This window comes from Orbicella franksi, chromosome 3 (genome assembly GCF_964199315.1).
Source record: "Orbicella franksi chromosome 3, jaOrbFran1.1, whole genome shotgun sequence".
Classification (NCBI taxonomy): Eukaryota; Metazoa; Cnidaria; class Anthozoa; order Scleractinia; family Merulinidae; genus Orbicella; species Orbicella franksi.
In genome coordinates, this window is record NC_138147.1 from 13150001 (window position 1) to 13177952 (window position 27952).

At 38.9% G+C, this 27952-nt stretch overlaps 2 protein-coding genes and 1 non-coding gene across 3 annotated transcripts; 2 read left to right on the forward strand and 1 right to left on the reverse strand.

Moving 5' to 3' along the window:
- Window positions 1-6333: 6333 nt before the first annotated feature.
- Trnas-gcu (transfer RNA serine (anticodon GCU)) lies at window positions 6334-6406 on the forward strand. Its single transcript has one exon. It is a non-coding gene; the product is annotated as a tRNA-Ser (tRNA).
- A 1731-nt stretch (window positions 6407-8137) lies between these two features.
- On the forward strand, window positions 8138-16743 carry LOC145481329 (uncharacterized). The gene is made up of 2 exons (XM_081459800.1): window positions 8138-8728; window positions 12281-16743. The coding sequence occupies exons 1-2, from the start codon at window positions 8674-8676 to the stop codon at window positions 16741-16743; spliced, it is 4518 nt and encodes a 1505-aa protein (XP_081315926.1). The 5' UTR covers window positions 8138-8673.
- Window positions 16744-18546: 1803 nt separating this feature from the next.
- On the reverse strand, window positions 18547-27874 carry LOC145481344 (exodeoxyribonuclease-like). Its single transcript, XM_081459821.1, has 11 exons — window positions 27772-27874; window positions 24617-24777; window positions 23951-24005; window positions 23593-23685; window positions 23297-23367; window positions 22913-22956; window positions 22167-22238; window positions 21833-21863; window positions 21225-21337; window positions 19145-19325; window positions 18547-18871 (listed from the first exon to the last, which is right to left on the reverse strand). The coding sequence occupies exons 1-11, from the start codon at window positions 27799-27801 to the stop codon at window positions 18754-18756; spliced, it is 969 nt and encodes a 322-aa protein (XP_081315947.1). The 5' UTR covers window positions 27802-27874; the 3' UTR covers window positions 18547-18753.
- Between the last annotated feature and the right edge of the window lie 78 nt (window positions 27875-27952).

Consider the following 27952-nt stretch of genomic DNA (forward strand, 5'->3'; position numbering starts at 1 on the left):
AAGCAGGCAGCTTTCTTCTGTGCAAAAGTTTTAAAAAATCAACTCGTCGAAACTAATTCGTTAGAGGTCCATCTCAGCATTCCGTATTGCAAAATTTTGGAGCGCTCAATGAAACAATCAGAACTCTCCTTTTCACCCTGGACCGGTTTGTAATATGACAAATGGTACTAACTGGTGTAAACAAATGAATTATATATTTAACAAATTGATGTCAGTTTTATAAGCATCGGTCCTGTTATTTATCATAAATTTCTTCAAAGTTGTCAAAGAGTGGGTTCTCGCTCGTTGACGCATCGCATTAATTATAAATTTATGTGTCTGTCGGCTTATTGACAATGAAAATTAGCCAATGAGCGCGCGGGAAGTTCTGTAGTTATCGTAAAAATGTTATTGAACTGGCGTGAGATCCGTATTGGGGAAATATTTGGTTTAATTATTTGTTTGCAATGTTTGGAGAAGCAATTTGCCGAAACCGTATTTCTGAGCAGTCCATCTTGGCAGTCCCTATGGCAAAATTCAGACCACTCAGGTAATAATTAGAATTCTTCTTTTCGTCGTGGACCAATTTGAAATATAATAATGACCAATATTTGCAGTCTCAGTGAATTCCTCGGTATATCGAAAAAGAAAAAGCAATACTCAAAATGACATTAAAAACTGTTCCAGCAAATTTTATCCCATTTTGCGTTCTCAGACAAAGTGATTTATAGGTGAAATAACAATTGGAATTTTTTGGAAAAAACAATTAAAGCTTTTAGATCTCGATCGACGTCTGCGTGTATTTTGAACCAATGAGATACACGAATTGCTCTACACGAGTGAGGTATCTGTATAAAACCTGAATCAAGCAAAAAAACGTTGATGGAAAGCATTGCTAAAATAGCTTAACCAAGACATACGCTAGATCACAGAAGGTACAGAACACGCGACACCTGTGTGTTCCTACTCATGGACTCCAAACATAAACATATCGAATCTACTATTTTGAGCAAGTTCACTCACTATGTTTCCTGTTTTCCACTATGAAAATTTGGTAGTTTTAAACAGTATGACTGTATGAGCCACTTCGAGTTCATTTCAAATTTATTCCCAAGTGCAAAGTTGTAACTGTCTCGCCTTTCGCTTCAAAAAGAATAAACGTTATTCCACTGAACGAATTCCGAAACGTTGACCGTCGCCAGAAATACTGTTTAAGCCCTTATACCGAAAAATCTCTCTGAAGAATGGGATGAAATGGATACCTAAGGACGGACCGAATCGATAAGAAAATAATTGACTGATAAATGAAAAAAATAATAAAAGAATAACTACAGAACTTACCATTTCAGATTTCCTTGTTATCATGATGACAATCCTATCTAACCACTGAACCACTGCAAAACAGAATAACAGCAGTTAAGAAAATAAAGTCACACTGAAAAGACTGAGGAGGAAAAAAACCCTGGCTACTAAACTTTTATCTACTTTCTTTGACTAATTTGATAACTTGCGTTGATTTTCTAAATCAAGAACTGTAAATGTACTGTAATGTTGTGTGTACATGTAAATGTGTGTAGCACGAACACCATCCTCTGTTTTCAAACTTTGTGAAACCAAAAAATAATATTTTTTACAACTTTTCCCTCCAAATTCCAATTTTCCAAACCCGTTTACAGATCTTAATTGACAATCTGTATTTTTAGGTGGCTCATAATGGTTAAGAATCACAGTTGTTGGCTTGTTGCTGAATACAGTATCCAGGGATTGAGTGCCACCTTAAATTTTCAAAAATAATTGGCAACACAAAGCCCTACTATGGTCGGCCATTCGTTTCAAAATTACGACAGCGTATACGCGGGTTTTTCTGCCGCGTATACTTGTTTACATACGTTACGTATGGGCTTTAAGCTCATAGATACGACCATTTAGATCGCGTATATACGCATTTTTAAAGGGCCACATATTTGCGTAAATTCAAGCGCGGGGATATGCGTAATAAATGCCCAAATATACGCGGCCTACAAGAACCCATATATACGCGTGCTAAAATGCGCGTATATGCGGGTCTCGTAAATTGTGCTGCCTATGCCAGCACGAAATGTGCCTTTTAAGAGAATGGCTGTTCGTGTATGATGATAGCAATGAAAATTACTTTAACTAGAAATCGTCAATATGGCGGCAGTGGTAAAATGCCTTGTCATGGTCTATCAGCTATTTAATGTTTGTTACTGCAGCTCTCCAGTGAATGAACTTCTAGAAACAGTTATGCGTCTTTTGAATGACTGTTTAAGATTTTATCCTAACGCTAACAAAACGACGAAGCCGTGATAACGAGCGCGAAATGCGGCGTAGCCACGAGCAGTCTGGGGGGGTTCCTGCTGGTTTTCGCGGTTTTGTCGCTTTGTGTGCTCGAGCTCAAATTGCTTAAAAAATTGCCAAACCGCCAAGCTACGCCGGCTAATCCTTTAGTTGACTCATTGGACAATGGTACCAAGGCAAATGCTGAGAAGATATGGCCTCTAGAATCGCTGGTGAGACAAACGCAATATTTACTACTTAGATGGGAAAAGTTTGTATTAAGAACAGTTTCATGCACCTCAGTATACTCCCATTAGGGCTTTGCCAACTGTATCAGCTTCTAACGGAAGAGAGGGTCGTCCAACCTATGATATATCAATACCTCAAGGGGAGTTTTAGGAAACAGAATGTGACTTTAGTGTAAGTCCTATTGGGTCTTCACCAGATAATTCATCTGGTTGGGTGTCATCATAAAATGTGTCCCTGACAGCTAGTATTTCCAGTATTACATATATCTTGTAAAATCACTGAGTTCACCCATATTGGTTGTTCGTACAGCATGATTATTCCATGCCTCAACTAGGAGGTTTAACTGGTTGTTAATTCTGGAAAGAAATATGTAATACAAACAGAACAGATCGATTAGGCTGGTCAATTCCAGGATGCCATTTTCTTCCATCTGGTAGAACAGAGTGTAGTAGAACTGACGGACTTCAATAAAGACTTCTCTCCAGAGATGCTCAATTCGCTGATTGTGTACAGACAACCCGGCAATTTTGCTTCCCCTATTAAATCCCCTGTGCCATACCATAGCTCTTCCTACCTCTAAATTTTCATTCCCTTCGTCTGAACACACTCTAGAGGGCAATCCATAACTTTGCACAGCAGCTAAGAATAGAGCGAGCCCAGTCGCAGCAGAATTGTTTGTTGCACAACTTAGTCTAAAGTCTAAAGCCCTGTCAAAACCACCATGTATTACAAACCTCCAACTGATAAGGCAGTGTAGTCCATCAATGAGAGAAAATTAGGTCCCCTGACGCTGTCAACATGCCTTGTAATGGTATTGAACCACCTCAAATCAGACCCTACTGGGTCAGTTTGAAAAAAACTTTCCCTTAAATGCTGACGCTGAACATAGATATTTCTACTTTGCAAATGACCCAGCATGATACTGATACCAGAATTGGAAAACCTACTTTAGTCTTATTTCTCGAATCATCAAGGCCGGGTTGTCCGAAAGCCGGTTAACGCTAACCCAGGATTAAAAGTTAACCCAAATGTAAATTTTTCTCTAAAAAAATGTTTTCCTTTGCTTATGCTTGGTGTAGTTTGAGATTATTCAAGTTCAAAACTGAACTGCAAACATTTCCCGTCTATGTAGTAAGTATTGAATTTGTCTCACCAGCAATTCAAGAGGCAGAATTCTCTCAGCATTCGCTTGGGCACCTCTGTCCTAAACGGTGAACAGAATCCAAAGCAACTTCACGACGAACGATCAAGTTCTCTGCCATGTTACGATTACCGTGAGGATAAAATGTTGAACAGTCATTCAAAAGACGCATAACTGTTTCTAGAAGTTCAGTCATTGGGGGAGCTGCAGTAACAAACATTAAATAGCTGATAGACCAAGACAAGGCATTTTACCACTGCCGCCATATTGACGATTTCTAGTTAAAGTAATTTTCATTGCTATCATCATACACGAACAGCCATTCTCTTAAAAGGCACATTTCGTGCTGGCATATACAACGTAATTTACGAGACCCACATATACGCGCATTTTAGCACGCGTATATATGGGTCCTCGTAGGACGCGTATATTTGGGCATTTATTTCGCATATCCCCGCGCTTGAATTTACGCAAATATGTGGCCCTTTAAAAAAGCGTATATACGCGATCTAAATGGTCGTATCTATGAGCTTAAAGCCCATACGTAACGTATGTAAACAAGTATACGCGGCAGAAAAACCCGCGTGTACGCTGTCGTAATTTTGAAACGAATGGCCGACCATACCCTACTGCCCTACTGTTGGACATCTATTACCATGGAATTCATATACTTGAGCCGAGTATTACGTCCACTGAACATATAGGGCCGAACCCACACACGACCGCTCTCATGTGGCTTTGATAGCTCAGTTGGTAGAGCATTGCACCGGTAACGCAAAGGTCGTGGGTTCGAATCCCGTTCAGAACCTGTATTTTTTACAGGTCATTTTTCCAGTAGTGTTATGGCTGCATTCGCGTCACTCATTCTTTCAGTATTTCATTGCTACTGTTGGACATCTATTACCACAAAGCCCGTTCTTTACCACTTCTTTTTTTAATTTCATTGTGCTTAAATTAAGCTCAGTGGTAAAGTGTTTAATATGAGGGAGCTTTGGTCAAGTTGTACTGTTGCTATGGCTACTTATGTTATAACGACAATACTGTCATTGTGTTGTCAAATCGTAGAATGTAAAAATTTATGGAAGGGTAGATTCTCTATACTCCGGTAAAATTTGATTCAGTTTCATAGCCCCGTATCCTATCCCGTGAGGCTCGAGTGTCCCTGGGTAATTTCGATGTATTAATAGAAACAAATGAACATAATTTCTTGTCAAAATGAAAATCATGCAAATATGACGATAGCAAGTCAAAAATTGTCTCACTAAAACACGTCAGAGTCATGCTCTTTAGGAGGGAGGGGGTAGGGAGGGGGGATTGATGCACGTTTTCTGAAGTTCTCCAAACGCGAGTGCAAGAGGGAAGCGGGTGCAATGAAATAAAACAAAAACTACCCCCTTCATCCTCCGCCACCATAACCACCATCACCGACCATACCCCTTGCGGTATCGCTTGTTCAGTTTAAAGAAGTAAAAGGGGCTCAGTCACGGTTTGCGCATATTGAAAAGTTTAGCCTCAATTTTTCAAATTCGTCGTTTGTAATCCGTGTTAATCTTCCATACTTAGCCATCCTTGCTCCTTTATGGTTTATCATTATCTCTTTGGTGTTTTTCTATCTTATTAAACTGTTATTTTTAGGTTTCCTACATTTAAAGGTAATTTTGTATGTGGCCAAAATAACTCAAAATACCTTGACTGAGCTCCTTTAATAGTTTGCAACTGCGTGCGATGTCGGCAAACTTATGAGAGAATAAAGATAGTCCGTGGACAGACTAAAGGTTCCCATCACTGCCGTGACTCTTGCATACAATTATTCTTTTGAACCTGATCTTTTCCATTTTAAGGCATGCCTACGTTCGTAGAATTATACACTGTTTTAGAGATATGTCAAAAGATGAAAACAGAAAGACATTCAACACGTACCGCCAACAACCAGCCATCAACTGAGAGTAGTCCACAAGCTTCATGTATGGTTTGCAAAGTTTACACCTAATGAAGGAAATAAAAACGGAAACGACTTGCATGACCAGGTACAGTGGAGTACTTCCATCAACAGTGAACAAAGAATAAACATTTGTCTTTGTCTGATTTAGTCAAAGATGGACAAATGATAACTCTTTTTAAGTACCATTAATTCTCGTATCATAAAATTACTTAGACCTCCCCCCACAAAGAAAAAAAAAGAAATGTAGCAATAAAACCAGATATAAGTCCACGAAACCAGCCAAAATCGAATTTAGATCTTGAAGAGAGATTTATGTTCTTTTAAGCTTCTTTTGTAAAACTTGAACAATGCATTTTATGTTGTCAAAGATTTGTGATGTTCATATAATTAACGACTGAATAACTTGTTTTGTTCTTCACATTGTCTGCAGCGTTTTACAGCGATCTATACTTCTATGCTCCCAAATGTTTTACGTGCGCAACGTCTTTTACAAATTTAAACTCAATTGCAACACAGAAGAAGCCCTGATTTTTTTTTTTTTTTTTTTTTTTTTTTCAGGCTTCTTCTTTCCAATTGCTTAAATTGGAAAATTTACTGCGATGATCATTCTTCACCTTCATCTACAACCGCAGTTCATATATGAATTATTTCGTATAAACTTCTCATCATTTCACTCCTCACGGGAAGATATGAACTCAATTAAGTGGCCTCGCTCCCAGTGTGTGGCTTCATAGCTCAGTTGGTAGAGCATCGCACCGCTATCGCGGAGGTCACGGGTTCGAATCCCGTTGAAGCCCTGATTTTTTTCAGGCTTCTTCTTTCCAATTGCTTAAATTGGAAAATTTACTGCGATGATCATTCTTCACCTTCATCTACAACCGCAGTTCATATATGAATTATTTCATATAAACTTCTCATCATTTCACTCCTCACGGGAAGATATGAACTCAATTAAGTGGCCTCGCTCCCAATGTGTGGCTTCATAGCTCAGTTGGTAGAGCATCGCACCGGTATCGCGGAGGTCACGGGTTCAAATCCCGTTGAAGCCCTGATTTTTTTCAGGCTTCTCCTTTCCAATTGCTTAAATTGGAAAATTTACTGCGATGATCATTCTTCACCTTCATTCTTATAGTCACCGGTTAGAGAATGTCAAAAGCTACACCAAGACCAAATATCGATTTAGACTTTATTCCACAATTCTACCAACCCTACGAAACGTCCCATGAAGACTCACAGCCATGTTCAGATAGAACAAACACGACACAGAACCGCCAGAATTAACCACGTGTATCTTATCTTCGGGTCAGTTTATACTGCACATATCTCTTACTACGACCCCATCGTCCGTAATCCGCTTAAGAACATTTCTTAATTAATACCGTTACTTGTTTCCGTCTTCTGGTTTACCAGCTTTGAGTAGCAAAGTTTCTCTTCTTTGAAGAGACATAAAACGAACGAATAACGAAGGTCAAAGAAGGCTTGAGCTGCAATGAATAATTATCAGCGAAAGCTTGCGCTCTTAGAATATATTTGCAATTTAAATTTGTAACCGTGATCGGTTTCGCGCCAAAAACAACAGCATGTCTCACATTCAGTGCCTCATTAAAAGAAATGATAGATTTCAACGAAAGACTAATATGGCGACTAACCTTTATTTTATAAAGATAGCGGTGTACGGGGGGTGGCAAGATATGTAATTAAAAACAGAATACACACAAAAATGGGTGCCTTAACGTCGAACCAGGAACCGAGAAAATATTCAATAAAAGGCAAAGCCTCTCTCCTCCGCAGAGGCCTCTCATGATGTTTTGACCGTCACTGGTAGTTCGGATTTCCCATAGGGAGCCTCTGCGGAGGAGAGAGAGGCAAAGCAAAGTTTAGATATGTTCCCTCTTGGAAAAAGCAACAGAAATACGTGCGCATTTGCCAGCAACTAAAGATATTACTTCTGAAATGCTAATTTGTGGGTTCCTTGATGGTCGCCATGCATGATGGTTCCTGATGAATTCTGACCAATTTGCGCGTACACGTTCAGTGCCCCCGTCTGTGAAGCAAATAAAACATTAAACAAATAATTTTATCTGGTCTTGTCAGATGGCAGCCCCTACCAGCATGTCATTTTACAGCATCAAAAGTGATTTTTAGTGGAAAGATAGCAGGTGACTCAAAATGATAGTTTAGGAACGGGTAGAGAACAACGACTATGCGACAATAAATACTCATAGAAACAGTCAGTTACGAAGTAAGTTGCACGGATGGAGTGTCGTTAATAATTATGGTAGAGGAAGATTGAAACAAATCGCAAAGTCACAGTAAGATTTTTTTCCCTTGGAACAAATAATTTATGAGTAATATATAGAAAATTGTTCCATTTCCTTGACTGCAAAGCACAGTCTTGAGTTGAGTTATTCAGGATTCGCCAAAAATTAATTAACATGAATAGAATCTTCATATGTTTCGATCTATTTTTAGGTCTTCAACGGACCATAGGTAGTTCAATTGAATTTAATATTTGAACGACATATCCGACTTGTCATTAATACTTTTGACAACTTGGCCGAAACAATAATTTTACGCAAGACAGCCCAGGCGCAACATACGGATGAGTTTTCAAAGCTAGTGTTTTGAAGTGCCTCTGCACTATTGTTTCTTTTCTTTATAAATAAAATGCTAATCTTCTAAGTTTTCAATACGTTAATTTTCACAGAAGTGCTTGTACAATGTTAAAAAAAAAACTCCAGTAGCTCACTTTCGTGACAAGGTTTTTTTTAGTATCTATTGATCTGTATCCGCTTTTCAATTTTTCCGCAAATCAAAGTATACTGGCCGATATTAGTTTGACTGCACAATTAATCCACTAATTATTTTTATTTTCCAAAACTAAAAAAAAAAATGTGTCCTTAAACGCCACCTTAATTCTTATCGCTTTTGCTTCAAATAATGCGCCGGGCATTGCAAAGACCTCTTGCCATCCGTTGTCGCGGGCTCATGTTCTGGTGTGACTCACTTTCGAAAGGGAAGCATATTGTGTGACCAGATTTTACAACACAACTCTACAACCAAAATGGCCGGAAACCATTATTTCACAATTTTCTTCTTGTCGTGTGTCATCTTTATGGGTAAGTTTTCAATCCAAACGATTTGCATTCAAACTGGTGCAGACATCACTTGATTCCTAAACATAATTTCTTAGTCGACGATACATGCAGTTTCAATGGGGGAAGAAAATTAAATAGGCAAGAAATGCACTGTGCCAAAGATAAATAATTTTTGAAGCCATTCTGCAAAATTGGGCACATTTGACATTGCTTTTCATTGCGGATCTATCTATCGGATCTATCGAGTATCTTCCCTACTTAGAACATCCGTAATGGTGGTGAAGTTAGCAGCATCTTCAAATCGGCGTAAAGGAGCGACGCTTACTTTTCATCAGTGCTGACGTTGTTTCTGTCAAGGCGAACAGAACTTTCGAAGAACCTGTACTTAATAAGACCCTAGCAGTATGGAGAAAGCCACTAAACTGGTTTTTACGTGCAGATTTGACTGTAATTTTTTTTCCTGATCTGTTTCTTTCTTTTCATTTTCGAGATAACTAAGAGACGGCTTAAATTCACTCATTCAAGCAAGATTATATTTATACATAGTGATAATTTGCATCATAAATTAAACTTAGGGTTTACGCCATTTCTTTAACTTTAGTCGGTTTAGTTCGTTCAAAGAGCGCAGGGCTTTGTATTGTATCAGGCTTGGCTTCAACTCAAATCCACTATAGTAAAGAGATCCATCAAAAACAGCTATGCGCCTTGCTAAGTCGAAAGACAACTCCAGCAGGAATTCCAAGCGGAAAGCGGACAGAAGTGAAGCGGAACGAAACAAGAAATTACAAATAGGTATTTCATGACATTGCTCTAAATTTTTTTTCATGAGAAGTTACTCTCCACCAGCCTTACGGACCACTTAAACAATGGCTATATAGCCCAGCTAAGTGGTCGATGACTCACGCCCTGTGTTGAGCAGAAGCGAATACGTTGCAAACCTTGTCACTTTTGAAATGTTATCATGCGAATTAATTTAACACTTATCTACTTGTCATGACAAATTTTATTTTGCCGTGACAGTTGTGGGCCACCGTACTTATCACCCCAAGGTCAACCCTGTTAAACATCGCTTTCATGCAGAGGATCAGTTGCCTGTCAAACCGTAAGAAAAATATATGAATAATAATTATGCGAGAACCTTAAAAACTGGTAAAAATAATAATTGTACTGTATTTACAACTTTTCAACTCACCAAATTACATTCTTTTCAAAATCTCAGCCTCGAGTTTATTCTTAAAATATTCTCAAAATTTGGAAAATAGCTGTTATTGCAGTTATCAGCGGCTTGTCACAGAAACGAGGCGAAAGGGTCAATTCCGCATTTTATTGACCCTTTCGTCTCGTTTGCATGCCTTTTAAAACAAAAGAATATTTCATTAAAGAAGTGTACATTAATAATAATAATAATAATAATAATAATCATAATAATCATAATAACAATAAAATATTTATATAGCGCCAATCCACTATTTGTCCATGGCGCTTTACATTAAATAAAAAAAATATTTAAAAAGCTAAAAAAGGGGAGGGAAAAAAAATTAAAAAAATAATCTAAAAATTAAAAGAGTTAAAAAGCTTGTTTAAAAAGATATGTTTTTAAATGCCGTTTAAAAATGTCAATCGAACTACTGGATCTTAGTTCAAGTGGGATCGAGTTCCATAGTCTCGGTGCCGCCACAGCAAATACTCTCTCTCCATATGTTTTCTGTCTAGCTTTCGGGGTCGCCAGAAGGTGTTGAGAGGACGATCTTAATTTCCGTTGAGAGGTGTTGTACTTAAGTAATTCACTGATGTAGTAAGGCGCTGTTCCATTGAGAGCTTTGTAGACCAGTAGGAGAATTTTAAAAATTATACGGTAGCAAACAGGTAACCAGTGGAGCTGTTTTAGGACAGGGGTGATATGATCAAATTTCCTAGTACGTGTAACAACTCGAGCTGCTGTATTTTGAATAGATTGTAATCTTTAAAGCAGATGTTTTGGAAGACCATACAGCAGTGAATTGCAGCTATCTAATTTCGCAGTAACAAAGGCATGAACAACAATTTTAGCACTCTCCTCGTCAATGTACTTTCTGATTTTGGCGATATTTCTTATGTGATAATGAGAAGACTTGCAAATTGATTTTATGTGTTCCTCAAAGTTAAAACACTTATCAAAAATAACGCCAAGATTACGAGCTGAGGATGATGGTACAACTGTCACGTTGCCAATTTGAAGAGACTCTAAAGAAGGACTGGGACAATATCTTGAGCTGATAAGAACAACTTCAGTCTTGTCTTGATTTAGTTTGAGCTTGTTGATGACCATCCAGTTGTCTATATCACGGACACATTGCTCGATAGTAGTTTTACACTCTACCATTTTATCAAGTCAGTCAGTTTTAAATGCCACATAGAGCTGGGTGTTGTCAGCATAGAAATGATACTCTAAGTTGTAACGCTTAACAATGTCAGCAAGAGGAGAGGTATATGGTAGGTATAAAAAAGGGCCAAGGACTGATCCCTGTGGGACGCCACATTCCAAGAAACGTTGAGAGGATCTGCATTTATTGACGTTAACAAACTGTTTTCGTGATGTTAAATAAGATCTTAGCCAGGCGAGTACTGTTCCCTTGATCCCAAAGCGACTAGATAACCTTGATAATAATGGTGGTGTAAGATAGGATAGATGATTTTTTTCAGTCGTTTGTCTCACGATGGAGTCACTTTGAGATGTAGATCGCACATCTCGTGAAACTTGTATATTTCACGTGCGTCGGGTAACGACAGTTAATCATGTGATGAATCAATGCCCTGTAAAACCATTTGGCGATCTACATCTCAAAGTGACTCCATCGTGAGACAAACGAGTGAAAAATTCATCTATCTTAAAAGAATATTTGACCGCAGACTCAACTGCAGTAACAGCTCAGCCTCAATACTATATAAGATATATTCTTATATCTACAGAAAAAGACTGAATTAGTTTTGCTGAATAAGCTCTGTCAATGAAGTTGATCTGCCTAATTTAAAAAAAAAAACATGGTTATTAGAATATGGAAAACCCGTGTTTCCATCGGGTTATACAAACACGACTAAAGGCATTGAAGGGTTGAAGAGAATAGTTGCATAGTTGTTTTCTTTTTCCGAGTTTCACGAGTTTCTGTGACTCAATAGAATCACGGAGAAAAAGAAAGCAATATCAGTAGTATATTTTGATTACTGATCAAAGTTTTCTTTGCTGACACCCTCGATCATTACGTAAACAGCTCATAATAGTTTTGTCTTCCCATCGGGTTACAGAAGTACAGCATTTAGCGCACGCTTCCCTTTAATACAGGTTGCAATCTTCAACACTACCCCAGTGAGGAAAAGTCGAAAAGCTTTACTGCAACCTTGCGTGTGAAAAGTTGGAATAGCGTATTATTGGCATGTTGAAATGCATTTCGAAGCTTGATTTTATTTCCAATAGAATACTACCTAGATTTTCAAATATATATCTATTGTGTCTTCTGGACAAGGCAGCAGTGTTTCCCATTTTCTTGAGTATATATATAACCATCACATCACATCACCCTATAACCTTTTTTCCAGGAAATTTTGCCATTGGAAGAAACTTGTATATTTCACGTGCGGCGGGTAACGACAGTTGGTCATGTGATGAATCAACGCCCTGTAAAACCATTTGGCGAGCAGTCACGTTGACGTCACGTGGTGATAGCATTTACTTGGACGGTACGAACACTGAAAACGATCCATACACTTGTCAATCAGGAACTGCAGTACTTCCGGGAATCTACATCAACAATAGCGTATCGTTGATAGGAATTGGTCCCAGGCCTCAAATACGCTCCTCAGAAGGGACTGGGTTGACGTTTGATGGTTCTGATAGTGCACAGCCAGTGGATGTCACCTTAACAAAACTCCTTGTTAGGGAAAGTTTGGTGTCTTTTCGAGAGTCGTCTGCTAAGATCAGTGCCTGCGAATTCGAAGGCAGCCATAAAGGTCTGAAGTTCGTAACACGTGCCCGGCTGGTTTCGAGCATTCAAATTACTAATTCATCGTTCGTGAGAAACAGCGAGTGTGTCTCTGTTGTTGTCAACAGAACGAACACGATATCACAGACCATCCAAGTAGCTGTTGAGATAAAGCATTCTTCTTTTGAAGGCAATATAATGCCATATAATGGGAACTGTTTGTCGTTCACTGGATATCCTTACAAAAATCAGTCTGTAAACAGTGCTGTCACCCTGGAGAATGTAACTTTTTCTCGTAACAAGTTCGTTACAAAGGGCCTTGTTTTCGTAGAGCTAAAGGACGGTAACCAAACCATCCACCTCCAAGGAGTGACGTTCAATAACAACAGTCTATTAGCAAGCCGAGATGGTCTGATGGGTTACAGTCTCAGTGAAGTCATCGTTCGCAGCGCCCTTGTCAATATTCTTATCAATGCTAGTAGCTTCACGGGCCAAAATGCACGATTGTTAAATGTCAGCACATCAATTATCTCGTTGCAGATATATAACTCTAGTTTTCGTGGCCACAACGTCGAAGGGAATGGCGGTGTTGTATCCATTAGAGGATCTAATCTTTGTCAAGTGGAAGTGTCTAATTCATCGTTTGCTAACACAACTGCTTCTCAAGGTGGTGTATTCAATGTTGAATGTGCAAAAGTCATGTGCAGTTTTCAAGGAAATATCTTTAAAAGCAACAAAGCTATTCATGGGGATGGGGGATCGGCTTATATTGACGCGTTTGGTTCTGACTCCAGCAACGCTGAATACGCAACTTATGGCAAAGAGGAGATACACTCTAAAAGCCAAAGTAAATACCATCTTCAGCTAAATGTTTCTAAGTGTGTTTTCACTGACGCTTACAGTTTCCTTCATGGCGGTGCACTGCAGATCAATGCTCTTAAGGCTTCAGTGCAGCTATGCCACTCTACGTTTACCAGCTGCACCTCATCAGGCCACGGAGGAGCATTAAATGTGGTTTCATTGTCAGATAAAAGCAAATCACCTTCATTGTCTGATCGTAACACATCAGACATCGATTTGATCTTGGTCGTTAAACATTCGCATTTTAAGAGCTGTAGTTCAGGTCATTATGGTGGATCGCTGAGCATCTTTTGCGTGACTGACGTCGTGCTTAATATCACAAACAGCACTTTTATTTCCAATTATGCAGCTCATTCTGGTGGAGCCCTCAGTATGTTTCCTCCACCAATAAGCAGTGGAGACGGGGGAGGAATTCTAAGTCAGATCACAGTAGAAAACTCCACATTTTCAAACAACAGTGCAAAACACGATGGCGGGGCAATGTGCGTCGTGCTAGATGTATACAAATGTATTGTTATCCTTCAAAACGTGATCATGGAATCAAATGGCGCGACGAACGGAGGGGCTCTTTCGATCCCTGGTATTTTTGGCGTAAAAATACTCCAGTCGCAATTACTGAGGAACCGAGCTGAAGCAATGGGTGGAGCGTTGTCCGTACAAGAAATAAACTTACTTGAAATTGAGGATTCTCTTTTCCACGGCAATATCGCTTGGGGGATGATGTCAGTTTCGGAACTTGGGGGAGCATTATTTATTTCTGGAATTACTGGCCAATTTTCTAGATACATTTCAATAATCAACACAACTTTCCACAGCTGTTCATCAGGACAATCAGGGGGTGCTATATATCTATACTACGAAGAAGGAAACATAACTTTCATTGTCAAAACGTCTCGCTTCTTGGATAACTTGTCGTTTCAAAACTCAGGAGGAACCATATTGCTTTCATTGCCGCCAGATATTAAAAAAGATCCAGGATGTGCGCCTAACAATGAGAATCATGTTGACGAAAAATACCCTTCTTGGGATTACAAAAGTTACGTCATTATTGAAGATACAACTTTTCAGAGAAATGGTGCAGGATTTGGTGGTGCTGTCCATTTAACCAATGGGAAAACATCATTTCGGAACTGTTATTTTGTTGACAACTTTGCAACATCACAAAGTGCTCATATATACACGATGGATGGATCTGCAAGTCTTACAATACAAAACAGCCTTTTTCGCCAAACCATCAACGAGTTGCAGCTTCTAACGATGAACTACTCCAAGACGTCTTTCATTCATACAGAAAGTTCCGGAGCAGTAAAAATATACAACACAACAATGGACGCTAAGCCCTACGGTAGTGGAAATCCTCTGATGGCTGTAGCCAATGGTAGACTCGTAGATTTTGGAATTGCAAATTTGACAAAGTTTTATTGTCCCTTTGGAAGTGAAATCGAGATCCTCAATGTCACTGATAAAGTAATTACTACGCTGGACAACAAACCTTGCAAAATCGAAGTCGTGACTCTAAAGTTTAGCTGTTCAGCGTGCACTGGAAATTCCTACAGTCTGCTACGTGGCCGTTCGCTTGGTTCCCAGGTAGTACCAGAATTTCAGTGTCTCCCATGCCCGTTTGGAGCAAACTGCTCTCAAAATATACTTGCCAAAAGTAATTTTTGGGGTTTTGAAGAGCAGTCGAATCCACCAAAGCTACGGTTTATAATGTGTCCGGTGGGTTACTGCGATCCACCCGACATAGTTAACTTTCCAAAATTCAATGGCTGTCAAAACAACCGTTCTGGTGAATTGTGTGGACGCTGTAAAGAGGGCTACACGGAGACACTTTACTCTACAAACTGCAGACCATCACAACAGTGCAAAGATTATTGGTTCTGGCCTGTGGCTTTAATTTATGTGTCCCTCATGGCACTGTATTTCACATTAAAGCCTCCTATTGTCCCCTGGATCAAGCATCATATCCTGTGGTTCAAAGAAAACGAAACAACGGACCAACAAAATAACTTTGACAGAGGTTATCTGAAGATTCTCTTCTTCTTTTATCAAGCAGCAAATCTTTTTCTCATCTCCAACTCGTCACAATCTCTCATTAAAGCTAATCTTATTGAACCAATGGTCGGGTTATTCAACTTCAGATTCTTATCTAATGGAATAAGTTGTCCCTATTCTGGCCTCACGGTGGTAACTAAGCAGTTCTTTTCTGCATCTCACGTTTTTTGCACAATGCTCGTGATCTGCATCTTTTATGTTTTGCATTGGGGAATTCAAAGGTTTCGAGGTGGAGGAGCCCCTTCCGTTGGCCCCTATGTTGGCGGTATCTTGCAAACCTTGTTGCTAGGGTACACAACTCTGGCCTCCGTTAGCTTTACCCTGCTACGCTGCGTTCCCATTAGCACAGACAGGCGTTTATTTTACGACGGTAACGTTGTTTGTTTTCAGTGGTGGCAATACCTTTTGATTGCATTTGTCTGCATATTTGTGATACCGTTTGTGTTCGTGCTCCTCTGGGGTTCTTATAAATTGCACGGTGGGACTCTTTCCGTAGGAAAGTTCCTCTTGGCCTGCGCTCTTCCATTGCCATCATTTATCTACTGGTCATTTCTCTCTTTGTTTGGGAAAAGGAGAAATCCAGTCGTTGAAGACCCGTCTCCACACCAAAGCGCGAGAAACTATGTGGAGATGGTCCTATACGCGTCCTTCAAAAGGCCTGAAGATGGCAAAATACTGTCTTTGAGCTGGGAAAGTGTTATGATCGGCCGCCGTTTGATTTTCATTATGCTGAAGGCTTTTGTCAGCGACCCATTACTGCGTCTTCTCATCATGACTCTTTTCGGCGTTCTGTTTCTCCTTCACCACGCCTTGACTCAGCCATTTCGTGATGCTATTGCCAATACAGTAGAAACCATTTCTTTGCTGTTTATTGTTGTCCTGGGGTTGTTAAATGTGTTTTTTGCATCTTTTCTGTCGTTGGCTGTTCCATTTGACGATCATTTCAGCACCTGGTGGAAGGTCTGTCAAGGAGTGGAAGTCGTCATTCTCTGTCTAGTACCTGGGGCGTTAGGGCTTCTTATAGTCACCGTTGTTTTATCCCAGCTCTGCCGGATAACTGTTGTTGTTTGCCGTTTTTTGTCAAACCTTTTCTGGATTTGCTTTCGTTTTTGTTATAGCAAGCAGCATGACGAGACGAGACCGCTACTGACCCCAGTTAGCTAAGCTGTCTTATCGCTTTCATGTGGTATCTGATTTCAAATACCAATTGCGTTTCCAATTCCATTTTCAATCTGTGCAGAAAACGCGTGATCTATCAAGCTATACTACAAAGTATGTAGTAACAAACTGTATACACATGAAACCCAATCGTAGTACAATGTAACAAGAGGAAATTGGTTATCCCGCACGGTCATTGAGAAGGGTTTTCGTGTAATTGCAAACGCTGCTTCGTCTTCACATTGATTTCTAACAAAATCGTTTAAGCTGAGGAACTGGACACCTACTCGTAGTTCACCTTTAAGCCGGGAGTTTGCTTCAAGAGGGCAGAGAACCGTGAAAACAGTAACTCCCGGAGTAACTACACATCATAGTTACAAAACATGTTACAAAACTGCCTTTTTCCCACATTTGTTACTTAGTAATAGGGGATGTAAATGCTACGTAATTACATAAATGTGAGTGCAAAAGTCTGGGTTGATTATCATTGATTTTAATGTTTGCAGAAGTCATGAATTCATATTTGCGTAACAACCACCCTAATGTTAATAATCGTAACCCCATGCCTCATTGAATTGTGAGTACTGGATGAAAACATTTTGCTTGTGGAAACTTTTCACGAGTGGAATACGCTGAGGAATGGTAATTCGTTGAGTACCCTTATGAGAAATGAGTAATTTACATAAGAGGGGCGTATAGAGAGTTTTCAGAATCTTCCCGCTGACCTCTTTAGGCAATGGGGCTTTTGCTACAGAACTACGTAGTTATCCAATCTGGTGAAAAGTCATATACTGACCGGCTTTAAGCGAATGAGAACAGCTTTTACATTTCTGGGAACAGCACAAGCCCGAACTTGGAATTAATTTGTATCGCATGTAGAGTTTAAAGGTCAGTTGAGCGCAAAATAAAAGCTTGTTTACACTTGCGCATCAGCATAAGCTGACATACGCAGAAACAGTAAGATGTTGATAATTGGCGCCTTTAGTTTTGATAATTCAGTTCCAAACAAAAGGCGCTACTGAACAGCACTTTTAGTTTACTGAGTCTGCGTATGTTGCTGATGCTTACGCTTGTTCGCTAGTGAGAACCAGCCTTAAAGTTGAAAACACAGTGCATGGTTGCTCAAGGAATGATCATTCAATCCAACGGATAAATCAATATCCGTGCGCAGCGTACTTTGTCGTATTAGCCTATCCACCGGATAATGACTGGTCCGATGGATAACTTTACCCACCCTTTGAACAACCAAAGCCACAGGTAATAATGAGCCAAAAAGAAAGGAAAAGGACCCAACGGGTTTCTAACGACGACCTCAGCGACCTTCCTGGAGCATGTTCTATATTATCTCTATTTACATACTTCACTCTCCCATACTGGAGAATTGGTCACACAAGATTTCTGACTTTTTCATCACTTTCAAGAGCGATTTAGGTCACACAAGAGTCCTGACTTTTTCATCACTTTCAAGAGCACTTTAAAGAACTCTTTAAGAACCCTGTAATCCCCTCTTGTGAGTAATCCTTGTACCCAAGTGATCGACGACTAAAGCGGACAGTTAATTTGTGGTAAAGTTGAACTTTACAACTTAGGTTTACACCATTAATTCCTTTACAACTTGCGCACAACATGTCTTTTTATTGTATATAGTTTTAGTCCCCTATTGCAAACGTACTTGGTTATTGATAAAATTCGTGACCATCGTGAACAGCTTTACTAACATTACCCTTTAGACTTTCGATTGATCGATATTGGTGAGCCTATTCAAAGTAAGTAAATAATAAACTGCTTCAGTCATACTTTGAAAATTGAACAACAATAACTGTGGGGTCTACGTTAACAAACAATTACTCAACATTCCTCTGGGTTTTCATATCAAATATCCTAAAATCCATGAATAAGTCCGATGGCAGCTTCTGAACCTTTTCTTTTTCTTTTACAACTGGACTAGTAAACAACAAGAGAACATGCCTAATGTTATTGAGAACGTTGGCTTGCAGTACAATCGTTTAATGCTGTCTAAAGAGCCAGCAGTAATACAACCGGACAGTGGTCGCTCCCTTTAGCACGCTGACGTATCAGGCTATCGCACATCTTAGGTACCAGTCTCTCGGACACCACAAAGTAGTCAAGGCGCCTGGAACGAGCGAAAACCACAGATGTCATAAGTTTAAACAGGACTTCTTGCCGGAAGTGACAAAGAGAAATCATTATCGGGTGGGATTTGTCAGCCTTAGATAGAACTGTGGAAGTTTTGTGTGAAAGTCATTGAGCTTGAAACGTTCTTTCGTTGTTGTCAAGTTACCATTCCGATTTCTAAGTTTTTAGTAATTTTGTTATAACTTCCAAATAAAATGTTCTACAATAAAACATACAAAAAGCTATTACAAACAACAAAAATTGAACATACCAGCCAACGTTTTTAGCACGAGCGTTGCCCATGTACGACCAAAACGAATACTGCCTCTCTTTCTTGGGATAAAAATGACGAAATGAATCCACGAAGCCCTCTTCAAGCAGCTCTGTGAACCCTTGTCGCTCTTCTTTGGTAAAGCCAGCCGTTTTCGTGTTTGTCTTAGGGTTCGCAAGATCTGAGAAGAAATTTTATGGACATGTCATGAAATCGTTTTGAGATTTCCTTTCGTTTGAATTTTTTGCTTGTTTGTTTAGTTTGTTTGTCACTACTTGATTTATCTCAGTCTCTGGTGGAAGAAAGCAATTTTCTACAAATCGGTATTTGGAAGCGTGGGGAAATGCACATCATTGATATCATCTGTTGGGTGAAATGACAGCGAAATCATCCCTTGCTCCATGTCGACTGTTACTTCCATCGGAATAATCGACACGCTAACCCCTAATATGTTCAGGGGCATGTTTTTCGGTGTCGAGGATGTCGGATAGCAATATTAACCAAACACATGACCAAATCTGATCCTGTTGAAGGCCAGGAAATCTGTAATTTCCGGCTCGGTCTCGACTGCACTTTTTCGTAATTACAGCCTGCGATTGCAATCTCACCTTGCCAAAATGTACCGCAACCGTTGCTGACCGACGTAAAAAAAGCTTTTTCCATGGAATTTTCAGCATGATGTAAACTGGTTGTGTATAGCAAGCCCTTTTTCATTTTTAAAAAATCTGTTACTGCGTCAGCGAGCCAGTCAAACACCTGCAAGTAGCTATTCATCAATTTGAAGTTGATAAAAGTACGTTAACCGCTGAAGCGAGTTTGTGGGATTGACGTTACGATCGTCAGCTCTCCGTCAGAGCAAATTGTGGGAAGTGACATCATTTCTCTTTGTCCTATTAAATGGCGTTACTTGGAAACGACGACGCTGATATTTCCCTAAGCAACCAACAATCTACTGATAATTAAAAGTAGTTGTTAGTATAGGTAATCATACGGTTTCGTATGATTACTTGTTAATAATATAAACATGAAAAAATTCGCGTGGGAGGAAGTGCCGGAAGATCTTTCTTGAAACCATTTTTTCTCATTTTAGAAAACTTTTTTCAAAGTTTCAGCACAAAATTTTCGTCATCATTTTACGTGATATCATTTTCTTAGAAAATTTCCTATTGTCTTTTAGTCAATCATAATCCAGAATTTCGATGTGTAATTTGCACTGGTGTTACACTTTTTGCACTGATGTTACACTTTTTGCACTGGTGTTACACTTGAACTGCACTGCTCTTAGCCAATCAGAATCGAGTAATTTTTTCATGTGTATTATTATAAGGTTAATTTGTTCACTATTGGTCTTTCTCCGCTTTCAAGCGGAGCCCCATACTCATATAGGAAAGAAAAAGAAGCCATGAGTTGATTTTCTCATGATTATCATGGCTAGCGGTATTGCTCGTGAGTGCGTACGCACGACGGCGACGACGGTGACGACGGCGACGGAGTTGCCCAACATGGCGGCCATACTCCAAATAATAGGTTGACAGAGACATGCAGCCTTGGTTTACCGCTGACCAGTATCACGTGACCATATCAAGTTTACAGCTCCTCGAGGTCACGTGTTTTTTTGAAGTTGACCGCTGACCAAGTGCTGGTTATCGATTTGATCGCGGGCTCATATTAGGTTAACTTGTTGGAAACAGGGCAGGATTGCTTGGAAGCCGGTTAACGCTAACCCAGGATTAAAAGTTAACCAAATTATAACTTTTTCTTCTATACAAATGTTTTTTGCTGTTTTGTTTTGTGTATAGAATGATTATTAAAACTCAAAACAGAAGGCCAAACAATATACAGAAAACCTCACCGCCAAGTTACAAAACTCAAATCAAAATTCTACCTTTTTCTGGGTTAGCTTAATCGGGCTTTGAACAACCCGGCCCAGGAGCTACGCTTTTAGGCTGGCCTAAATCTATATATCATTGCTTTTTGGAAATGTCACGTGACAGTCAGGTGACAGTCTTAACAGTCACGCGTTCGTACATAAACGGGCAACGTAGTTTCTCTTTCCAAAAGGGTAACTTTGTCTACATACCTATTTCTTTGTGAGCTACATTAAGGTCACCGCACAGAATAACTGGTTTCTTTTTGTCAAGGGTCTTCAGGTATTCTGTAAAGTCTTTGTCCCATCCCTGTCGATAGCCAAGCCTTTAGTTAAAAAAAAAGAATAATAATAAAGATAGAAAATACTATGTTTAGAAACTTTAACTAGAGCAAACCAAAGCAACTAATATTTGCCAAACTTAGGAAACAAGTATCATAGGTCAGCAATGCGTACGGAGAGCCCTGAACACATTTACCAGTAATACTGAGGTTACATTATGACGATAAACCAACAAATTCGCAGAACTAGAACTAAAAGAAATATGTCAAAATCAGTAGTGGGAATTCATATCTTGAACATGGAACAAAAGTAGCCTGCATGGCAGACATTCAAAGGGCTTCCAGTTTCCCCCTCTCCCTCCCTGTACGAGTTATATTTTGGGATTGCAGCTGTATATTGTCACCTCAACACCAGCATCAAATGTTGTAAAAACTGGGCTTAACAATGTCTCGTGATTAAATCATTTATACTAAAAACAGACATAACAACAACAACAATAACATCAACAATTAAAATAAAAATCTTGTAGTCAGGGTTACCTGGGAAGTCCACGTCCTGAATTAGGAACATCTAAAAACAAACAGTGTAGACATTTAGTTGCCAAAAAGTTTCTAAGCGGCCTAAAATAATGAAATAAAATGTACTTTTAAACATCAATTACTGAATGTGGATATCTTCTTTAGAGTTCATCGGAGGTTTCTTCTAGCTTTTTCATAGCTCCCAAGAATCATTGAAAGAAGTCCTTTTCTATCTCTCCCCCTAACTCCCTCTAAGTGTAGATCAGATACTTGCTAATAGCTATGCAGAAAATTCCTTGTGTTGTTGAGAGCCGTGGTGTATCAATCCAAATTGCTTTAAGCCCTTGGCACTTACAGGCTGTTACTAAATAGAAGTCATCAAATTCAGCTGTTATTACTCGTCCTTCATTGTCATGCTCTGAAATACCTGCAAAGATATCATACAATGTACATCAAACACCCAAAAGTATTATGTCAAACTTGATAAATAGGTAAAATCAAACTTAAAGGACATCTCATTCGCAAGTTACAAATGGCTGGAAGCACATGTATTAAGCTTGAGATGAACAGTAACTGGGTAAAAAAACCATAAAGAGTGCTGAAAAAAATAATGATTTATTGTGATAAAAATTATTGTAACAACGCCCAGGAGGACTATCAATACTCCTTTTCAATTACTTCTATCTAGAGTGATCAGAACAAGCTTCTATCAGTCTTTGGCATGAGTCTCTTCACTTGAATGCAGTCTCAGTGAGGGTACTTAATCAGGGCTGTCAAGGGTCATAACCCGTAGCACCTGGTACAGCTGAGTATGCTTGATGGACCTTTGTTGTTACGGGTGAACTTGGCTGTGGTTGATACAATTCACTCATAAAGTAACAAATGTGTTACAGGTGTGAAGATCAAGGCAACAGGTCAATCAAAACTTAATGACAGCCCTGTTAACTAAAGTACATTTATATGTAACAGCTTAGAAACTGGTTGATTGACAACTTAAACCCATGTACATGTATGTAACAAACATCAGCAAGCCCTGGCATACATGTAGACTGAATTGCATGATTGTATAACAATGACTTGTGCATTATTTTATATTCTTACCTATGCCATATGTTACTTTTATAGGCTTTGTCTTACTGCAAAGTCTGAAAAAGAAAGATATTAGGTATAATGTATTTAAACTTCACAGAGACTGTCTGGCACATGGAATGTGCATATAAACTGCATAACACGTGCATATAAATTACTTAAAAACTGTAGCTGCATTGATCACAATGATATAACATTTTTCTTCTGACTGAGTCTTTGAATGTGCATTAGTGCATGGATGGTTGGCCAGCACAAAAACCTGTCTGCAATCTTTCTGAAAAGACTTTGCCAATAAAATGTTTATCATTTGAGGGTCAAGTCAGAGACCTGCTGTTGGAAATACAGTATTTCTGAATTGTGCATGAATGTAAACTAATCAGACAATTAGAAACTCACCCAACACCGCTGTAGCCGGCTTTATTCTCAGCATGTGCCCAGTAAGTGTGATATCCAGAAAATTTTACTTCCTGAAAATTATGAACAAAATCGTGGACATTTTCACATCGTGGACAATTTTTTTTTTACATGAAATACACGTATTTGTGCGGATCTTAAGTCAATAAGTGGCACATCTAACAACTAGCTAGATGTAGCTAAGTGCATTGACCACTATATGTATAAACACTCAACATAATTAACATATACATGTAATATCTAAGACTTAGTGTAAAGCATTGTTTACAGCTGAGGACCTTAGGAAGAGTTTCCTCTTGACATTTTGTCTCTTGTATACAGAACACATCTGGATCTTCTCTTTTCACGTATGCCAAGGTGGAGCCATTTTTCTGAAAAACATATTTTGGGCAAAATATTAGCCCTTGTGTAACATTACTTTTAATAAACTAGGTCCAAATTATCTTGTATTTTGATTGGTTTTTACTTACATGTATGATCAATTGGAGGACAGACGTATAGATGACGTCTTTAACATTTTTGGTCCTGTTTGTTTATACATTATTAATATAAAACAAATAGATTCCATGTTGCAGTGCATCTGTTCAGTAAAAGATCACAGCAAATGTCAAAATGTGGAGCTTACTACTAACTCACCATCCAAGCCCTAATGCCATTTACATTCCAGCTCGAAATTTTGAAATTCCACTTCCTGGAGATACAAAAAAAATGGGCAAAACTTCATATCAAGATTGAGGAGAAAAAAACTCTGACTTTTCACTCAGGAACCCACTGACCCAATTCACATTATTTTATTTCATACGTAACAGCTACAATGTAGAATGAATTATTAATAATTATATTAAATAACATATTTAAACTTCTGTGTATGTATTCTGGAACAAAAACAAAACTGTACAAGAAACAACAGGGTACTGGAACAAAATTTGTGAATGAAACACATTGTTTTTACTGAACATTAACTGATATCTATGTACATGTAATAATAGAAACAAGCAGAGTACTTCAAATTCTTATGACAGTTAACAGTTTATGTGCAGTGCATCCTTATTCTGACATTTACCATTGTTCAAGTCCCTGATAACAAAATCTATATATACAGGATTGTATTATTCCAACAAATGAAAATACGGTGTGCATGTTCTGTACAACCTGTACAATGAACCTCATACCAAGGACATTTGGTGTTCTTCTCTGAAGTGTCCACTTAATGGAGGCAGTGGCAAATACTAAAATCTCTATAGAAGCAATGTTGCTTAAGCTTTGCAGTTAAACATATAATCTTTTACATTCCCCACTCACTTGTCTGTTGCAGTACATGCAAAGTCTATTTCTTCCTCTCCCTCCCCAGTTTCAATAGAGTCTTCAGAATCATTGCTCTCCTTCTTTGCCTTTTTTGACTTGGGTTCTTTGTCTTCAGCTTTACTTGTTTTGGCAGGACGTTTCCCTTTTCCCTTAGTGCCCTGTAAAATAAATTTCAGGATCAATCAGAACACAGATAGATAAAAAAAAAAAAAACACAGGACTTCAATGGGCAAATATTCCCTCCATGGGACGTGCCTGTAGAGAATCATGGTTATCGTATTCATGAAAACCATTTACAAATTCCAAATTCAATTCCAAATTCCAAAGACAATTTTCCAGCAATGGGGGAGAGTCTTTTTAGGTATGTGTACCAAAGAGAAAAGGTTAAGTTCTGAAAGTAACAATCCATTACAGTACTTTACTTTCCAAATTAGCAGCTCTTTTCTATTGAGCATCCTCTCAGAGGGTCGCAACTTTTGAATGGCCGAAATGTATACAAGATGTGGTGCAATTCATCATAACAAAATAAAGAATTATTACTTTCAATTTATGGAGGGACATTCTGTTAAATTGACATCAGTGGCATCATCATATTGCCTTTGTACTAAAGGTCATTTCCAATAAATTAACATTGGATCATTTTTCATGGTTTCTCAAGACAAGACAATGATAATTCTTTTTGAGAGTTGCTAGTTTCTGCTTTGTTGACAACCCTAAAATTCTTTCAAGACTGCTTTAAGAGGGTGGAGTTGGGGTGGCCCCAAGGTTAGTGCACTTGCCTCTGGATCAAGTGGTCTGGGTGCGAGCCCTGGCCGCGGACATTTGTTGTGTTTTTGGGGAAGACACTTTACTATCACATCGCCCTCTCCACCCAGGTGTATAAATGGGTGCTGGCAAATTTAATTTTGGGGGTAACCCTGCGATGGACTAGGATCCCATCCAGAGGGAAGTAGAAACACTCGTAGTCATTTTATGCTGAACTGCGATAAGCACCAGCCTGATGGGCCACTTGGCTTGTATACAAACCTTACCTTACCTACTTTTTGAGGGTGGCTCTATTTTGGGGAGTGATCATTACTTTTAGAAAAGTGCTCAACTGTCCGAGAGATTTAAGCTGTAAGCATTTGACAGCACCTCAGGACAAGGTACATATACCTATATAGTTGCTTATAGCTCAGACAAGCAGTTATCAAATCTCTGGCTGAACCTGCTACAGTATCTACACAGTAATGAAACTACTAACAGACAACCAGAGACAGGTAAAGTCTCTTCCAACTTCTGTAGCAGTAAGAAACTTGGAGTATTTCTAGTCTCCCCTGGATTGGATGCTAGTCCATCATAGGGTCACCCCCCACCCTCCCCCCCAGCATTAAATTCTCTGATACCCATTTACACACTTGGTGGAGAGACACAATGATTGTAAAAATATCTTGCCCTAAGAACACAACATAACAACCCCAGGCACGCCCTGAAGCTGGACCGCACAATCTAGAGTTCAGCAGACTGACCAATAGACCATTGTGTGTCCACCAGGCAGGGACAGGAGTGAAACCAAAAGGGATGGTTACATGAAGAAATCAAGCAAATCTCAGGGCTCAGCATTTTCTAAATGCCCTGCAAATGACACAGCAGTTTAGCATGGTGCAATGCCTCCACAAATTTACGCTGCATTGTCCATTGTTATTTGTGGTTGGAGTGCATGTCAGAGGTAAGTCTTAATAACAGTTGCTGGAGTGCCTGGGTTTGTGGCACCAAAAAAAAAAATACTTAAATGTATTTGTCATTCTAACAGTCAAATATATGTATGAAATTTTATCATGTTGCCATTTAATCTTAAAATATGTTTTGTTATTATTGAATGATACAAAAACAGTAAGCTTGGGTCTACACTTATTTTGTAATACATCTGTTTGAAGTTTAAGATGCATTTTCATTGATTGAAACCTAAAAAATAATTGAATGCCTGGTTTTGATAAAAATTACTAATATAAGTACGCTGGAGCTATTGATGAATTCAAAGAATGTGTGTTATAATCAATTACGCATTAATACGCCAATTGAAAAGGTCTGGCGGACATTGCCAAATATTGGAAAAGTTACCAAGATGATGAGCAAATTTTGTTCTGCCTTCAGCAACTGACTTAGTACCTTCGTCGTGATGTCCCGCACTGTAAGAGCAATTTGTGTATGAGTGAAGTTAGTAACTCATGATTTTTCTTTAGTGCAGTTTTCTTTAGTGCAGTGAGGAGTCCTACGCTCTTTTGTGGACCTCCAATACCTAATTTTATTACTAGTTTTTTTGTTTTTTGTTTTTTTTTTTGTTTGTTTTTTCCATTACTGTCTATCACACCTTCATTAATTTAAATGTTTTTATCATTAGCTCTACATCTACTGTACATCTATATCCACCACTTGAAAAATCCTAGCCAGGATTCACAAGGAGACAATTATTCTCTTAAGCATGGTAACTTTTTTTTTTCTTTTTCCTTTTTTTCTAATTTATTACTTCTGTTCGTATATTCGAGCTTTTTAACTTCAATAAGCTTAATTATATGCTGAAATGTATTGAATTTCTTTTGACCCTGCCATTAAATGTAAAATAAATAAATGATCTGCAGAAATTGCTGTGATGAACAAAATATTAGACATCCCCTCAACTAGATGAGGCACTTTCTTGCCCTCACTGAATAAATGTATGTTGGCGTCATGTGTGTATCATACAACGAACTTTTTTACCCATACAACAGTGAAGAAACAGACAGGTCACCACACCAAATCACTAACTAGTCTATCTAAAGATATTTAAGTGCCTGTAGTCATGAGCGATATATTTCAGCCTCAGTTATGCCACAGATTTGCGGCCTCGTAGCACGAGTTAAGACTGATGATGGAAAGCGGTGATGATAAACGCGGCCGAATGCTTTCAAAACGAGCTATATTTTAGCCTTGAAAACGACGAACTGCAGGGAAACCTATACGATCCCGGGAACTTCATAATCAAGCGAATCAGCGGATTTGACATCGATCCCACGTCTCGTTCAATGTTACATGTACACTTTCCATTTGCCAGTTCAGATCTGAAGCTCGATCAATACGCAGATCAACTGTAAAAGCTAATGATTCGTGTATTGCATTGTATACCAACTCCGTACCTGAGTTTCTTTGCTCTTTTTCGGTGGCATTCTCGATCTTGTCCAACTTGATATTGCCTATATGTACGTGTCTGTTTACCGCCATGAACGATAGCTACCTCATGTAAACCACACTAATTCTAACACCTTGAAAATTTCAACTGTTTGGGGTGTGGCCAAGATGGGTGGGGGTGGAGTACTG